The following is an 18,624-nucleotide window of genomic DNA, read 5'->3' on the forward strand; positions in this document are numbered from 1 at the left end:
AATAATAAAAAACCACAACAAAAGCAAAACAAGAAAACAAAATATGTGTTAGTCATCACCTACAGCTGACAAGAACTTTCCTCTAATTTTTGTAATATCCTCCATGTTCATGTTCAACCCCCAAACCTGCAACTGGGCACCTCTGCCAACATTCACGCTGTGATCATGTTAAACACTGAAGGACAGTGTATATGGATGCCATTGACTTGTCTGTGAGCTTTTTTTTGTATTTGACTATTATTTTGTTTCTGTAACTAATTAAAAGATAGTGGCTGAGTGACTAAAATCCTGATTATCTCTGCTTGATGATTGTTTCATCTGCTGGCAATAGGTCACAGTTTTCATCCTACTTTTTGCTAGTGTTGTGTCACAGCAGCTTTTGTATGGGTTTTGTGGTATGTGGTGCTGATACAGATTTTGGCAAAGATGTGAATAGGATCAGTTGCAGTGTGACATCCTGCTAGAACTGAAGCTTTTGTAACAGGAATGTGCACTTTCAAACTCACAATCAAAAATTTTCTTCAAGGATAAAGGTCCTGTCATGTCACCTAATGTGTAATGGGGAAGAAATTCAATATCTGTCAGAAAAAAAAAAAAAAAAGGGGCTAAATGACCAACTTTGAGTAGACTAGGGTTTGAAAATATGATCATTTATAAGCGAAAACTTCAATGGCACTGAGAAGTTCTGCCATGCCTCACTTGTCTGAAGGTCTGGACATTAAGCACTTTTGACCTGAAAATTCTTCCTGCATTTAAAAAAAAAAAAAAAAAGAAAAGACAAATGGGTGTGGACACTTCCATAATCTGTGTGAATTAGGCACACACATCAAAGTGAAAAACAGATTCCTAAAAGCACAATACCATTGATAAGACAGAGAAGAAGGAATCAGCAAGGACACGTGGAACGCAGGGGATAAAAAGTATTCAGTCTCATTGTTGCATGATGACATAATCAGTCCCATGCCCATGCATTTTGGTTACAAGTCAGAAGTTACCTATTAAAACTCACACAAAAATGTTTTACAAAGTAAGAATGACAGATTTCAGAGAAAATACAGTGCAGCCTATTTTTTTTTTTCTTTATGATATGGAAATTTGAGTAGATTATCTGTTCAGAGGAGCTTTTAATAAAGATTAGTCTCCACCCGCCTTTTTTTTTGTTTTATACATCTGTTAACATTTCATAGAGTCTAAATGATGTGGCAGAGTGAGTCCCTTGTATAATTCTTAGGGAGAAGGGGATGGTAAAGACTGACATTTCCACAGTAGGATCCCCACCTCTCTGAATATGACCATCAAGATGGCTTTGCATAATTTTTAAGTATGAGATCATATTCCTGATAGGACACAATTTACAACTTTTTTTTTATCCAGGGATAAAGTTAAGCATGATCCTTAGAGTCTCTGCTCACACATTATTGTAATTACAAATAGAAGAATTCTCTCTTACTTGGTGAAATACATACTTTTTTGGCAGCATTATGGAATACTCCATTATAAAATGTCTTTAAAACAACTGAATTATATATACTTGGTTCTTTCAACAGAAGCAAGGGCTGATTGTCATGCGATGTGGAGGACCATTTTCATTATTTTGGCAAGAACAGGGACAGTTTTGTCCTGACGAGCTATTAGATGAATACCAGAATGTGTCACATGAAAAACCACTGATCTTTAACCCAGCTACCTACTTAACCAAGCCTAGAAATGAATAGTGAATAAGGGAAGAGCAAAGGCCAGTTTACTGTCATTGCAAATTACAGAAACTGTTAACATCTGCAGCAAGATGAACTCTGGGAATTACAGGTACTATCCAGTAAGTCAGTCAAGGGTACAGAGATTTAGGAAAACTGTGTATACAGACACGGGATCACCAAGTGTGTATGTAGTGCATAGATATCATTACTATTGAAAATGGGAACATTAGCATAAAAAAAGATAAAGATTTTCTGTATCTTTTCCCAGTACCATTAATGAATCCTGAGAATGAACACCAAGTGTAAGGAATGCTCCTTTAGAATAATTGATTGATAGTTATCATTAAATAGAAACTTAAACACGGAATCAACAGAAATAATAAATCTGTGCTCACTGTTTTTTTTTTTTTTTTTTTTTTTTCCCCAGGAGTAGTCTCGGGGACACTGCTGCATGTACAGTTAATATAAACATTTATACTGAACTCCTAGATGTTTGAAAAACAAACACTGTAAAGATCAGTAACATTTTAAAATTATCAGTTATGGGAATTAATGCTTACAGAAAAACACCATTCTTTCTTGCCCTGCTAGTAGAATTGCATTGTCTCCCTACAGTCTTGTTAGCTCATACTAACTGAAATGCAAATTCTTTCCAACTAATTGGACCTCGTTGAACGTACATGTACAGTACATAGTTATATGCATGTAGATTTTTTTTACTAAATTCCTCTGTAATTATTTTCTTGATTAATATCTAAAGCAGAGACGTGGAGCAAAAATCTCTTTAAAGCGTTTACATATTATTCAACATTAAAAAGATAGTAACTGTTGCATGTTTTAACAGCTTAATTAATAATACAGAATAATTGGAACAAAAGGAAGAAAATATTTTTTCAATTTTTAGTCATTTTGGACTATTTGCATTAACCCTTTGACTGAACTATTAACTGTTGACTGACACTTAAATGATCAGAATAATGGAATTTAGAAAAAATAAGATATGTTTACATTATATGGCACATTCTGCTGGCTAGATGTTCTTATTGACATCACCTGGGCTTTCTGTAATCACCTTCCTATCCTTTCTTGCCATATGGCGCATTTCTGTATCGGTAGTTTTAAGAGACGAAATCAACAATATATTTTTTAAAGGTTCACAAAGCCACACATGTAATATAATGGTTTCTGATAGTAAGTAAAAAGTATTAGGTAAAATGAAAAGAAAAAAATATCTTAACCTCACATACAGTTCATAAAGCACTTAGAATTCACAAAAACACAAGTAGACAACTGCAACTGGACTCTCTTTAAGTTCCATTAGAACCTGGATTCTGTAGCCACTTCTTCTATTCAGCATCCGGGTATTCCCAGGAGCCGAAAATGTAAAATAATTTCACAGATCCTTTTATCTTTCAGCACAAATGCCATTGGATAGCTGTAAAACACTTGCAGAAGATATTCCTGATTAAAAATCTATTGAAAATGAGATTTTTAAAAAATGCTTTTAGAAGGATTTGTTTTAAATGCTGTTAGAGCCCTTACCTTGTCTATACTGTTTCTGATTCTCATATCAGTTAGCCAAAGGGGAGAGAAAAAATGCTGTTCTACTCAGTTTGTGCCAAACTTGCACACTAAGAAGGTAGTTACTGTGCTTCCCACAGATGATTCGAGGAATATTTCTGCTTCCAAAGGAATTACAGCAATAAACAGAAGGCAATAGATTACAAAGGGAAATACTGAGTTCTAAGCCTGGTTTCTGATTATTACAATTTTTTGCTAAATTTCATGTCAGTTTTGTTTCTTTTTTTCCTTTTTTTTCCCCCCATATTGCTGTATGGTTAGAGGAGGCTTGATCTGCTACTGTAGGAGGTGTACTTCGTTGCATTTTTCCTGCAATTATTATTTTTATCTCCTTAGTGATTACTAGTTTTAATATCCCTGTTTGAAATTCAGTAAGTATTTGTTTTCTTGGTTTTATATGCTGGCATTATTGTGCCAAAACAAGATGCTACATAGGCACCATAGATTTAAGAATGACCTGAGCTGGGCTGGAATTGGCAGACAAAATTTTGTTTCTTTTCTGTCATGTTAGTTAGCAGGGTGTGTGTGGGGGATATTTCTTTCTTTAAAATGCTGTGATGTGGAAGTCACACATTTGACAATTAAATGATAGTCCTTCTTTGATACAGTGTGCTTAGATTTCATGTAAGGTTGTATCATACTGGCCAAGATTTCTGCTTGGGAAGACCAGATTTGGATGTATTAGCTAGTCAGCCTAATAACCCTGTACAGACTGTATTGATTTTCTAGGAGAGAGTTTATGAACTAAATAAACTTGGAGTTGGTGTCTTAATAAACTGCTTCTCTCAGTCTGTCACATTTAGTTACTGAGCTCTGCAGTTTAGGGGAAAAAAAGGCTAATTCTGTTACAGATTGTTCACAGCAGGGTCTCCAAATTAGCCCTTTGTTTTGTAATGCCACCTTGCTTGGGCTCTCTTTGAGCACATTTCTCAGTTTTACCCTAATGAGTTGCAACACTGATAATGTGGCTGATGATCTTTCATTGATTTCACTATCACTTGCTTGTCTGGTAATTGATCCGTTGCTGAGCCTCTAGTTAATTATATCGGCTTTGACATGGCCCGGTCCACCGGGAATTTCAAGTCTTGCAGAATAACAGTTTTAATAAAAGAGTCTATTACTGCAGGTGCTTGCTGCTGCATGCCAGTTGATTTTGTGTGTGTGTGTGTGTGCACGTGTGTGTGTGCTTGCATGCATGCGTGTGCACTTTTTTAAAAAAAAAAAGATTATTATTATTTTCCTTAATTCTTTGGGAGAGGAGAGGACTGCAAGACAGGAAAAAGAACGAGGTGGGGGGGGGTGAAGGGGGGGGTAAGAGGTGGAGATAAAGACAGCGAGCGAGAGCACGCAAGAGATGCAGAACGGAGAAGAGAGGAGGAAGCTTGCTATTGACAGTGTCCTTAAGCCTCCCACAAATAACAGCCATTAGTGGGAAGGTCAGGAGCTGAGTATGCAGCTTGACTGAGGCACTGAATGCCACTTCAGAAATGAAGAGGCTGGCAAATTTTAGAGGGAGTTTGCGGGGCTAATAGCTAGCTGTAAAGGTACAGCCACTGTTGGCACAATTGACTCCTAAGTGTCATTCTCCCCTCCCCAGCAGAGAATATTTTTATTGACCACAGGTGGACTTAATATATTTTAAGGCAACAGTTCTTGGGGTTCTTGCTTGTTTCTTCTTGGATATTGAATTTGCTGCTTTTGAGACTTTTTTTTGTACTTAATGGTGCTGAACTGGAGGAAAGTTTAACAGAAAAGCTTTCAAGAGATGTAGGGTCTAGAGGGGAAGGCACATTTGTGTCAACATAGTGTACATCTTCTCATCTTTTCTCATTGCACACTAATGACACAGAGCTGCCACTGAAGCTCTCTTCTGTTTCTTTTGTTGTTTCAGAGAGTGAGGTTTATTGTTATTCCTGAGTTAAGAAAAAAGCAGTGAGTGGTACATTTGTCCTCCTAAATTTGTAGATTTTATTAGAAGATGAATGTTCCTTATGTTGGAAAAGATAGCTTTTTTTCCTTTTTTTTTTCCTTTTTTTCTTTTTAATACTCTGACTGCTTTTTCTTTTTTTTTTTTTTTTATGAGATTGTATGAATTCTGTTTTACATTTATGAAGTTTGCAGAGTTATGTTTTCTTGTCTTTATGTAAAGGATGAAGTGGGTAAGAGAATTTTTCAGATAAGATTCACTTTAAAAAGCCATTGTAATTAAAACCAGTATTGCAGTAGTATTACTTATCCTGGTATATGTTACTGGACTTTAAGTACAGTTCTTCGAGGGATCTTAAAGGAAAAATATTGTTTCTTTTGTGTTACTTTTTAACTGTGTGGGACTGGCTTCTTTTCTGCTGTGATTCATTTCTTTGTTCTTTACGATTTGAAAGGTGTATTGTATCTGCTTCAACCAGCTACTAAAAAAACCAAACCAAAACAAAAAACTACTTTTGATCTTTTGGGGGAGGGGAAGAAAGGGCTAGCTTTTTCATTTTTCCTTTCTTTCTTGCTCGCGATGCTGCTTAAGACACTTAGCAGTGGGCAAGGGAAGAGAGGGGTGTGAGAGATGAAATGTGCATGTGACTTTCTGGTTTTATTTCAAAAGGAGTTAGATCATGTCTTTTTTCCCCTCTTTGGTAAGAGTTTTATTTGGGATAGGAACTGACTATCCCACAATTCTTGTCTGACTAATATTTAGAAAATAACCAGGCCAACTTTTATGTTTTACTTCTAAGTGAATATTGACTGTATTTAGGTGTAATTGCTTGCTTGTTTGCTTTTTAGTTTTCCTTTTTTTTAAAAACTTTTAAAGGTTTGCTAATCGTGTGTGGTAGGCAACTGTCAGATACTACATGCTGTACTTCACAGGATTCTTGAGGATAAACAGAGAAAGAGAGGGAAAGGGCCACAGACTTTTCTTTCTCCCAATTCACTCTAATCATTGTGCTACTTAGAGAGAATGTGTGTGTGTGTGTATCTGTGTATCTGTAGACTGAAGGGTTAGTGCAGGATGTCATTTGGTGCCTGACAGTGGAGCAGTGCAGTTGACTCTTTGCTCTGCTATCCAATGACATCCAGTGGCTGAGAGTTTGAAGCTGATGGTTGGGTCTCCTTAGTGCTGCATGCACACCTGACAGGCAGCTGTTAAACTGAGCAAAGGCGAGCTTGGGGAGTCACAATCTATGCATAAATGATAGGGGTATCTGTGCTGGAGGTGCGAAAGAAGCTCTGACCCTCTCCCCTGAATCCCCCCTTCCCAAATGAAACGCACGGTGCAGCTAGCTTCTTAACTACACTACACTCCTGCTACTGGCTGCCAAGAGGCTCAAAAAATCCACCTTCACTTTTCAGTCAGAAGAGGCAGAAGTGGATGTGAGAGACAGACACACACAGAGACACAGAGAGCGAAAGAGGGCAAGAGACTTGACTTTAAGAGACTCCTGCACTGACAACTCCATGCAGTTCGGAACAAGAACGGCAGCGACCGACTCTGGTTTCATGGGGACATGGCAGAACACTGACACTAACCTCTTATTCAGAATGTCCCAACAGGTACGTTACTTTCGTTTATTTTAAAACATGGCATTTTTGTGCTCTTTTTTTCCCCTCCTTTTTCTGTTTCTTTCCACGTTTCATTTTTGTTTCATTCATCACTACATAGTTAGCCTCTGAACTGTCATAACTATGTCATTGGAATGTGCATGGTTACTTCATTGCTTCCCTAAGGGCTTCTTTTTAAAAGAGGAAAAAATATTAAAGCTTTAAGTAGAAGCAAAGCATTTGTTTTAAAGTTTCCAAATAGAGCTTTGCTCATAGTAAGACTGTTTTTCTTTCTTTGTTTGCTTTTGTTTTGTTCCAGTCGTTCTTTCCCCTCGCTCACCCCCCGTCCCATAAATAAAAGTATCTGCTATCCCAGCAAAACTCCTTTCTTTCTCCCTGAGTACATAAGCCCCCAAATCAAACTGATACTAAATTTAGGGGGCCCCTCAGAACGGCATAATTGACTTCATGTGGCAGAATAGTTTTATTCAGAGGGAAGGAGCGGCGAGCCGTCCTGCTGGAGCTGCTGCCAGCACGAAGCTGAGGGGCGTTAGAGGAGACAGTTTCAGTCCTCGGGTCCCTCTCCCGCTCCCTCTCCCCGCTCGCTCCCTCTCTCTCCCCCTCTGCCGAGCTGTGCCTTGGCGTCCTCCCCAGAGCTGCTCCTTCACCGGGGGCCGCGTTTAAGGCAGCTTGGTATGCCGGTTCTGACGGGAAAGCGAAAATGTTACTGCAAGGCCAGTAATAACTGATAATTAATCACAGGAGCCAGTGTCTCTGTACCATGCACTTGGTGATACGCGCCCTGTGTGTTGTACCTAATCTTGCACAATTGCTTGGCGCTTTTGGGTGAAGGGAAAGGAAAAAAAAACGGGGGGGAGAAAAAAAAAAAAGGAAAAAAAGAAAGAGAGAAACTTTCAGCTTGGATGGGGCTCAAGCAGGGGAGGGAAGTTCAACCTGGAGGTTTTTAACAGGGTGGCTCCCTACCAGGGGACGTTTTGCCTTTCTGAAAACTAGTTTCCAATTATGGTCTGACATTGATCTATAATAATTGAAATATTCTGCTAGCTAAAAGGAGAGTTAGTAAATGATTTGTATATTAATATTAGACTCTTATTTAATGTTGGACATAAGATGAATGAACTCATTTACCTGAGAGGTGTTGTACTGTAAGAAAAGAGAGGGAAACTAATTAGGTTTTTATAGTTTACAGTAACAAAGCATGCCTGAATACTGGTCATAAAATGGCAATTTAATTTTTGAAAAACTTTAAAGCCAGGAAAAACTCCATAGGAGATAGTTAATAACCAATAGCAGTTGTCTATGGACGACAGTTTAAGCAGTGTAGCTTAGGACAGGATGAAGGCATTTGAATAAGAAATATTTTGATATATCCTGTAGAGGGACCCTGATTACTGCTGATACAGTACACTGGTATAGAATGTAATCAACATAAGGCAAATAAGCAACTCTGTTCAATTTCCCAGTCTGGAAAGTAAAAAAGTTCATTTCCTGGTAGAGATGCACATTTCAAAAACGCTAGGAAGTGTGAACTGCTACTACACTGCTTACAAGCCTTATCAGCTGTATGCATGTCTGTGATACATAACATATTTGGTTATATTGATACTGAGCAATAGCATTGAAAGCAGTTATTCAAATTGGCTGCTGTATTCTTTTACAAAGAAGTGAGATTAAATTTTTGGGGTGGAGAAAAGGTTCTTTCCATTTCAGCCGCAAAAGAGTTAACATAACTAGATCCAGATAACGATCAATTGATAAATGGCAATTGAACCACATAGATAGTGTTAGATTCCCTGTTTAGTGTAAGACCTTTTTCAACAGATTTAGCCTTTGTGGTCTCTGGAATACTACAAAATGTTCAACACTGACAGAGAAAGGAAAGGAAACAAAACTAAATAAAAGAGCATCACAGTGTGTAAGGGGGTCAAATAATTTGAGAAAACTAGCTCATTAGACCCAGCCAGACATTCATGCACATAAGCTAGGCAGTTTGGTTTTTATTTTATTTTTTTAAAATAATATTTTACATTTTCTAATTCTTGAGTATTAACTGGATTTTGTACATTACTGAACATGTGTGGTCGTGTTGTATTCTGTATAGAGGGAGAGAAGTAATGTGCTAAATGACTAGATGTGTGGTAAATGCTGCATCAGTGTGTATCCTTCCATTGAAATACATGCACAGTAGCACTGCAAAGGTGGTGATGTCGAACAGATTTATTTCATAAAAGTCTTTACTTAAGGCATTCAGATACTGTGTTAATCTCCTTGTCATATTTTGTTTGTTTGTTTGTCATGTGCTAAACATATTCAGTCCAAATAAGCTGTCATCATGCTTTTAAGAGGAGGGTAAGTTTTTTTGCTACACACATTTTTCTCCTCTTTAAGGATAATATTTTGTCTTATATTTCTGTTTTGTTAAGGCTGTTTTAACTTGCTAGCTTGCACAGACTAGGAGCACAGACTGTGTGCAAGTGCAGCAGCAAATTTGTGTCTTAAGTGCCAATGTTTCTTTCTAAATCACTAAAATTTTGAATACTGTTTTCTGTTACCTATTTTCAACCATTTGTTAGTTAATTATTTTCAATCCATCTTCTGGAAATGTAAGTATTTTTAAAATGTTTCTTGTGCTTTCAGAAAAATTGTTTTCATGAGTGCAAATAACATGAAGTTATGAAATGTACATAACTTGCAAGCAAAGTTTGGCATGGTTTGAAAGAAGTGTTTAATGAAACTTTTCCAGCTATCCATAGTAATGCTAGAGACATTTATTTTTTAAATTTCCAAGTATAATGCTGGCTTTCCAGGAGCTTTTTAGAAGCAAAGAAATGCCGAGTCTCATCACTTCCTTGGAATTGTAACTTAATCTCAAGCAGGCTTTTAATACAAAGATTGGAGCATGGTAAGAAGAGTGATTTAGAACCAAACAAAACCTTGTGATTCCTCCCTCCTCTTACCTCTCAGCTCACACTGCGCTGCTATTTGTATACTATAGGAATTAATAACTTTTCTCAGAATAACAGGAAAACCTGCTTCATTATGACAAGGAACTGTATGCCTCTTAGAAAAAATTAGGATTATTTGTACAGGTTTGTGCTATTAATGGCAAGTATGATGGTATTTATTTTTTTATTATTTTCTTAAAGAATGAAGGTGCAAGAAAGTGGCATCTCCACTTTCCAGAGCGAATTTAGATTTTGGTGGGGTGAGAGGAGAAGAGGAATAGTCTCCTAAATTACCTGTGAGAAGTTTATGACATGGCCACTTGACTGCATTGTTGCCTATGCACCTTTTGTCCATGTAGAAGTGTGTGATTCTCTTGAAAGGGGTCATCCCATTCTGTACGCAGAAGAATGTCTGATAACCTCAAAGGGCATAAATCTTAACTTTTAAAAAGGAGTGCTTCTTTGGGTCACTTTGATCAGTGACAGGTCGAGAATGAGCAGAAACCCTTGGCTTCTCTTCCATGCTCATCTGGTTAAGTCCAGGGCAGCCGCTGCCCATCCTAGTTCTGGCAAGGAGTTGTTAACAACAGAAAAGAAGGTCTGGATTTGATTGATTAAAAAAAGCAGGCTTTTGTGATTGTCTGCTTTCATAAATGTTTTGTGCATTTGTCAGAATAAGAAATGACATTTTTCTTTATCCAGTTACCTTAAGGGCTGTAATGTTCTAAAATACTTTAAAGTCATTTCACAAATGAGACCATAAGAGAAATGGCTGTAACCCACAGTGACACAAAATGCCAGAGCCATGTACCGTTTTGTTAAGAAAGAAGTATGTTTAATCCGTTTCAGATAAAAAGGTAATAGCCTTTCCAGAAGCTTTTTTCAATGTGAGAGTGAAAAAGCAGTATATCACAATTATAAATGTATCTGTGCGTCATTATATAGTAATTTAGGATTCACTAGATGTAACAAAATTAACAACATAATTTCATTGTGTAACTGTATCTTATTAAAGAACAACTGTCTGACATTCTCTTACAGTTGCTTTATTTAACTTCATGCAAATATTATTAGTAGTGACATTTCTCTATTGTACATTAGATTCTCTCATTAGCATGATGTGTTAGTTATCACTAGAGAAATCACTTCTAGATAGGTAAGCGGGAAGCCAAGAAAACTAAAAATTAAATCAATGATGTATATTAATATAGACGCGTCTGTTCACGAGAGATATGGTACAGTAAATTCAACTTTTTTTCCTTGCATAAATGAATGCTTATTCCAAGGAAAACTAAATAATACTTAGAATACGTGGAGAATGCATTAATTTTGCTAGAAATATTAAACTCTATACAATGTGCACTGCCTGTTTTGAGCTGTACTTCTATTCTTCAATCTGCTCGTTTCTAACAGTGATGTAGACATAGGCACATAAACTGCTTATTGAACCAGTATTTAAAAACAGGAGCGTAGTGTAATGTCTAATGGATTGAGGGTGAAAGCTTTTTAAATGCTCCTGGGTTGCTGGTCATCGAGGTTGTATGCAATTTTAACATTTATTAAGTAATTAGCTATTTTACTTTACCATATAACTATTCTTTATTATGGGTGTACACACAAAAAAAGTTCAAACTTAATTCAACAATAGGTTATAATTCCATACCTTGATTTATTATGGACATTTTGGGAGGAAGATTAACATTAGTAAAATGCATTTTGTAGTTTACAGTAGTTAACAGTCACCTTTGTCAGTAAGCATCAGCAAACATAATAATTTCATTTAATACATATATTATTATCACACCATTTTAAAGATTAGCTGACCCCAGGTGTATTATTTTATTGCTGTTCATGAGCAAGTTCATGTTCTAGTATGAATTCACAAGCTTTATCAGTTTACATTGTCTCATTTTGGTCACTTGCTTTAATTTTGTTTGGTATTTTTGTAAAGCATGGTTTAGACCTGTAATGGTTCGTGTCCTTTTAGCAAATTAAATATATCTACATCAAGAATTTTGTGCTGCTTCTGTTGTACCTCAGAATAGAGGCATTAGAAAATATAGTACATGATGAAAAGCCCAGCATGTTTTGTATGGCATGTAGCACTAGACATACAAGTACATGCAGTGATAGATACATGGCTATGTGCGTGATACATGATTAAAAATAAAAAACCCTTCTCAATACCTTCCCTTACTGTGTTCAGTATTTGCAGAACTAAAACATAGTAAAATGTTTCTCGTTCCTCACCATACATACTAAACTTGCACGTATATGCATACAGTGTTTGAACATATTTGTGCCATTGTATATTTTAATTGATGATGTGGTATGAAGACTGTCAGATCTTTTCTTAACTTTGAGATATGTATGCACAAAACTGCATGGAGCATTGAAGCATATATTAAAGCTCATGCTTATATTGTGCAGTAAGCACAAGTGTTTAACGTTTTAAAATGTGTAGTTTTTCTATTTTCTATTTTTCTACTTTGTATTTTAGTAGTTACTTATTCATGTATAGTTTTATGGGGATTTGATTAATGTAGTGACAGAATAGATTTGGTATATAACAGCAGCAGAGTCTCCTGCTCTTATGTCAGGGTTAAGAGCCAAGGCAAATCTTCCCTAACTAATTAGATGCTGAGTAAGGCATCTTAGTGAAGTTGGGGCAGAAGTGAATGGGTCACAGCTGAGGCAAGATTGCAAGGACTGTAGTGATAGTGAAAGCATTCACGTTTGCCAGGTCGTTGTGACACTGTGCTGATTGCAGAGGAACACTCTGTTCACTGATACAGAACTGCCGTCATAAAGTACAATCAGGAAAAAAAAAGCTTTAAAGAGCTTTTACTTTTTACTAGAAATGCTCAAAACATATGCTGTGAATAGCTTTCTTTGCTCAGTCATTTTTCCCAAACAATAGTGTGTGTGCTTTTGTAAAAGGATTTGCCTTGTAGACTAATGGTTCTTCGCAGTTTAGAAGAATTTCCAAACTTGGGGCTCCTAGTATACCCAGGAGGTGATGAATCATTCTGGCTCAAGAAAGACATGACTGAAACAGAGAAGAGGAGAAAGGAAGAATCCCATTGTCACTGTCTCTTTATCTTTTTGTTCAAAAAGAAAATCACTAATGCAGCTTTTTACTATAACACAGAGTGTAATGACAAAATTTCACTTTCTAGATGAACTGTAATTAAGGGGTTTATATTTTACCCATCTTGCCTGTGGAAAGGTGGAAGCTTAAAAAATACTTCTTTTAAATGAGAGTCTATGTCTTTACATACAGTTTTCCAATGAGGCAAAATGTATTTTTCAGTTTAACATCAGTCTGTCTAACAAACCTCCAAAATAAGAAACTGTACATCAGCCTATGGACAGGCATCTGTTGCTTTGCTACTGCTCACCCCACTCATTGTAATAATGCCTAATGCCTTCTTTCCCTTACTGAAATACTTGACAACTGTTTTCTAAATGATTTTGCTTCGCTGACAAAGAAGACAGTGCCACTTGTATGGCTGTGTCACACAACATTTAGTCATAGAGAGGCCATCTCTTTCGTGGAGCGGGGGCTGAGCGTCTCAGAATGGCTTTGATCAGTGTGAACTTGCCAACAATGTACCATTGATGCTATTCTGACTCTCTCGGGAAGCCACTGCATCCCCATCCTCTACCGATGATGCGTGTCTGTGCACTTGTGCAAGGGAAAGGAGTGTCATCTGCCAGTTACAGAGCGCAGGAGTTCAGAAGAGAAAATGTCACAATTATGATCCAGCCATTCCTTCCTGTGTGCAACACAGAAGTCAGCAAGCTTTTCTTATAAAGTGAATAATAAGTGATATTTTAAGAAGCTTTATGGGAAGTGATAAAATTTATACTGGGCTTGTCATTGAAGCTAAAATGTACTGACACTGGGAGATAAACTTCCTGTGATATTTGAGATGTTGTTTATTTTGAAATGGACCACAAGATGAATACATCAGTAGAGACTGGTGCTGCAGTCTGCCTACCTGTGCGTTTTGGAATATGCCCTTATAGAAGAATTTGAGTGGTGTGATAAATGGCTCTGGTATTTTGTGATATCTACTGTGACTAATATTGAAAAGTGCTTTAATTGCTCTTCTTTTTCTCAGTAATTTTTAACAACTTGAAGAAGAGTGAGACACACCTGATGAACACAATTTGGTTTGGTTTTTTTTTTTTTTTTTGTAGTGGTTCTTTTTAAACTCTATTTAATCGGAACTCCAAGAAAGGAGGCAGATTACCTGATTCTCTGCATACATATTTTCTCCATGCATTCAATGGTGTATTTCTGACAGACAGGTAACTTTAAAATGCAATATTTCTTGCTTTGAACAGTTTGAATGGAAATGTCATACAATGTAGTTCTTTTCAGTTGAACACTTCAACATTTGGTGTATACCAGTGAGAGGAAAATAGAATATAAAGGATCATATCCTCACCACGATCCAAGCATGTGTTTTTCCATTCCTGTCACTGAGGCCCTGTCATGCATCAAGGACAGCATATAGTTTAGGTACAGAGTTACAGATAGCGGTGTATTAGCCTTCAGAGCGAGCTGTAACTAGGAGCTCAATTCTATAAGCCTTTGGTATGCGTGTAACTTTTATGAAGCTAAATGCACAGGTATTTTGCAAGACAAGATTCTACAGTGGTTAAGACAGTTGCTCTTGTGTATTTTAATCTTTTCTATTATTTAGACACTAAGGAGATGAACATGACTTAAAAAAAAAAAAAAAAGTTAGGCATTGCACTTAAAGAAAACTAAACCTGGCTTCCTGTTTTATCACAATCCAGAAATTAAACCAGGTTTTCTGTTACAGTCGCTGGTCAGGTCTGAGCTTTTAGACATTATAAGCATGTTTGTGATTTTATGTATAAGTTACTGAAAACCCATTTTTTTTGCAAGTTACCCTGCAAAGCATCGTGAAAATATAATTTTTTCCAGTTTGCTTCTGAAGTTTTGAATTTTTTGAACCAGAAATCTCAAAATGAAATTTAGGCAGGGTAATTCAACATGAAAGTAAATTGGAGGAGAAACGTTTAAAAGCCTTCTTGCTAACTGAAAGTGCCACCTTTTCCATAGGAAAAGCAGCAACACAGTAGGATAAAATGTAATTTAATCAATAAAGTAGCATTTTGAATGGAGTTATCCTCATCTACATAAAAATTTGACTTCCCAAACTGTTCTATCTTCTTTGTTTTCTCATTAAGGAAAAAAAAAAAAAAAATTAAAAAACCAAACAAACCTGAAGATGTTATTGTCAGATCTTTTTATGCAGATTGATTTCCTTTTAGCATATTCATTGCCTTTTGCCTGCACAGAATACAAGACCTTGTGTACTGTACTGCAGTTTTATTGCTGCTTTCAGAGGGATGTCTTGTGAGATGTTACGGCTCCTGCGGAAGTACAATGGCAAAATGTCATTTTATGATAGATCATTATTGATATCTTTTATTTATTTATGCCCTTCCTCATTTTTCTTTCCCCGCAGTTTTTCTTGCCCTGTATATATATATCTGAACATGTATTAAAATAAAAAAACTCTTCTTGGTAGTAATTCAATAATTAAAACAATCTTGATTATAAGGGACTATAGGAAGAGATGAGGGGCAGAGAGGAGAAGCATCCCTTCCAAGGGTGGCTGGATGTAGGTGCTGACATGCAAAGAGTTCAGTATTTTGTATTTCAGTGTTCCTGTATGCAAGAGCGTGATAAAAATGCGTGATACCCTGGCTTATCACATGGAAGGTGCTGAAAAGCATCTCAGTTTGATCTCTACTTCGTACAGTTTCAGTACTGTGAGCCCTCAGAATATTTGTATTCCTACATCTCAAACATGAGAGTGTCTCTATGGGACAAAATAAATATTAAGAAAAATGGGAAAATTAAACACACAGAATGCTTTAACAGGTTTGGGGTTTTTTGGTGTGTTGTTGTTGTTGTTGTTTTTTGTTTTGGTTTTGTTTGTTTGTTTGGGGGGGTGGTGGTGGTGTTTTTTTGGTTTTGTTTTGTTCTGTTCTGCACAGCCTTAGTAGACAAAAATAATCAGATCGGACATCAATGAGTTGTTTAAAAACTATTTAAGCTACAAACTTGAGTCACTGTGTTCAGACTTGGTTCTTAATTAAAAATGTGTCAAGTATTTTTTTTTTCTTGCAGAAATTCTCTAAAACTTAAATTTTATGTCAGTCTGTAAAATGGAGTTCATAGGAAAACAGTCTCTTAGAAGTGGTAGCAACTGTATTCCTTACTAGTGGACATTGAGGTTTTCACATTTCCTATCGTAACTTTTAATAGCTGTTTGTTCCCTGGACATTTTACTTGTTAAAATATGTGAATTTGATAAGAACATCTGAAATAGATGTCTTGGGGAGGAGGGAGGTACAAACTAATGAAGAATTTGCAAGGAAAAAAAATAATTACTTCCAGCTGGCTTTATATAATAAAACTACTATTAAAATGAGGACCTCCATTAGCAAGGCTTTAATTCTATATTTTCTTACATTTCTGAATAAACACCATAGTCTTTAGAAAAATAACAGTAAATGAGTTAAGCGTGACAGCCCTCTCTCTAGACAGGGAAAAATAAAAAGAAGTACCAACTCGTCCACCCTTCCTTAATGCCCCACAGCAGTTGACATTGCTGGAATGCCTCCTGCAGCTGGTGGCATATGACTGTCATTTGCAGGCAGGATATACGGAGAGTTTACACAATGGAGGCATTCATGAAAGTGTTCCTCATCTGGGACTCCTGCAAGCTCTCATTTTATTGACCCTGTCAGAATTTAACTGGTAGGCTGTCAAATTACGTGTTGCTTTATCTAATATTAGTTTTTCTTTTAAATTAGAATGTACGGAAGAAGGGGTTGTGGAAAGCAGGTATGAAAAGCAAAAACAACTTCTGGGTTACTGTTTCTAAACCAGGGGAAGCATAATAGCTGTGTAAGAACCTTATCATTTGTGCTAAAAATTGCAAGGTTTCTATTTTTTGTTCAAGATCTAAAAATGTGATTTATTTGTGGAGCTTTTTCAGGGTTTGGGGTGGGGTGTTTTGTTTGTTGTTCTGTTTCTTTTTTTTTTTTTTTTTTGGGGGGGGGAGGGGGGGCTAGCATTCAAAGTCTCAAACAAAAATCCATTTTCTAAATTACCATTTCCCTCAAGTGTAACTCAAACACTGGTATACAAACAGTTTTATGAAACAGCTCAGTCTTTAGCTGCTGGTGTCTTTAAAGATAGCAGGAAAAGTGCTTTCTGTACAATCTTCCCCAAAAAGAGATTTATTTTTATGCTTTGCTGCATCTTTATGCAGAATGCCATAAAGAAATGCCTGATACTTAGCGGTTTTTATAATGTTCTGCAAACAATGTAATAATCTGAGATGTGATTGATGATTATAAATATGTTCTTTATATCACAGATTGGCTGCTTATTAATTCAATGGTGTTGAGGCATGACCTCTCCAAAGCCATAATTTGCATAAAAAAATAAAATGTATGCACAGCTTCATTGATATCTGGGAGAGAACTGGTTACAGCAGCAGACAGCACACCAAAACATTGGCTTCATGCAGATGGAGCATACTATAAGAAAAGTACCTTACGCAGTGAGTTCCTCATTTTAATGGATCCTCCTCTCCACCAGTTCATTGTTAATGCATTGCTAAAGTTCAGTTCAGGGTGGGGAGAAAGACAGAGAGGGAATGAGAAAGAATGACCAGATTGTTTTAAGGAAAGTAAAATTTTATCCTGGAGGGTCTCGATCATTTCTGACAGGAAAAAAAAAAAAAACCTCACCTCACCATATATGTTTTTATTCATGTATAGAAATAAGAAAGGTATGGCATCTGTCTGTCTGACATGGGATCTCATTATCATAGATTCTGTGTATTATATTTTCTTATAATTGTTCTAGTTTTAAGAAATTGTTGAATTTCTACTAGAATAGTGATAAATGAATAGTAAATTCTGTTTTACATTAAGAAATACGTGTTTATCTTGTGCCATATATAATTTCTAGTTTCTTCCCACTTAGCTTGCCTCTTTCCTAGAGTAGACAATAATTTTAAACATAAAAGACAAGGTGATCTAAATGGAATATTATTATTATATGATTTTACAAGACCTCCTGAAATACTGTTCTGGAATCTACTGAGGTGTTCATATTTCTCTGCAGGGATAAATAAGAAAGACAACTGAAACATTTTAATTCACTTGGAAATGTTAGTTTTGTTTTTTTTACCTTTTGATGTAGCATTCTGAAGACATTGTCTTCCTTTAAATATCTAAAAAATAAAATTGCTTGCATGAGCTGTAATATTAAGTTAGTATTCAGCAAATCAAAGATAAGTTATTTATGATAACTTGACGAATGTAGAATCTTTCTTATGATAAGTCGATTTGCATTCCAAGAAAAATGCTACCTCTCCAGTTTTCGTGTATCACTCATTGTAATGTGGATTTATTGTTTTATTTTCCTTAAAAATTGAGGAAAAATTGGAGTACAGACATACCGGTGTATTTTCTTCTTAATGAGGGTAGTTTCACTAGTGAATTCTCAGTCTGATTTTCTAAGGAGAGAAGTAAAATCTGGTTTTAGAACATGACCAAGTGCATGGAAAATATTCAGACAAAAGTACAAATGGTTAGTGAATTTCCTACATCATCAGACTTAACTGACAATTTTTTCAAAAGAATGTGCATCTATTTTTTCCATTGTGAAATCTTGTTTGAGGAAGTCAGCCTGCCAGTACACTATTACAGGTCAAAAATAAGGTATCTCAAGGCCTTCTGCTCATACAAAAGGTTTCTGTGAAGAAAGAATACTTTACAAC

At 36.2% G+C, this 18,624-nt stretch overlaps 1 protein-coding gene across 6 annotated transcripts in view; it reads left to right on the forward strand.

Annotated features, from left to right (window-relative positions):
* Nucleotides 1-18,624, forward strand: part of BNC2 (basonuclin zinc finger protein 2) — a 327,906-nt gene that overhangs the window by 87,152 nt on the left and 222,130 nt on the right. For 4 of the 6 annotated variants that reach the window (XM_071802893.1, XM_071802897.1, XM_071802898.1 and 1 more), the window contains exon 2: nt 6,621-6,821. The exons of 1 other annotated variant lie outside the window; for it this stretch is intronic. In XM_071802893.1, the coding sequence (XP_071658994.1) occupies nt 6,621-6,821 (201 nt within the window). Of the gene's footprint in view, nt 1-6,620; nt 6,822-16,501; nt 16,587-18,624 lie in introns of those variants that run through there. One more of the 6 variants, XM_071802895.1, reaches the window with a different exon arrangement.

Source organism: Patagioenas fasciata, chromosome Z (assembly GCF_037038585.1).
Source record: "Patagioenas fasciata isolate bPatFas1 chromosome Z, bPatFas1.hap1, whole genome shotgun sequence".
Taxonomy (NCBI): Eukaryota; Metazoa; Chordata; class Aves; order Columbiformes; family Columbidae; genus Patagioenas; species Patagioenas fasciata.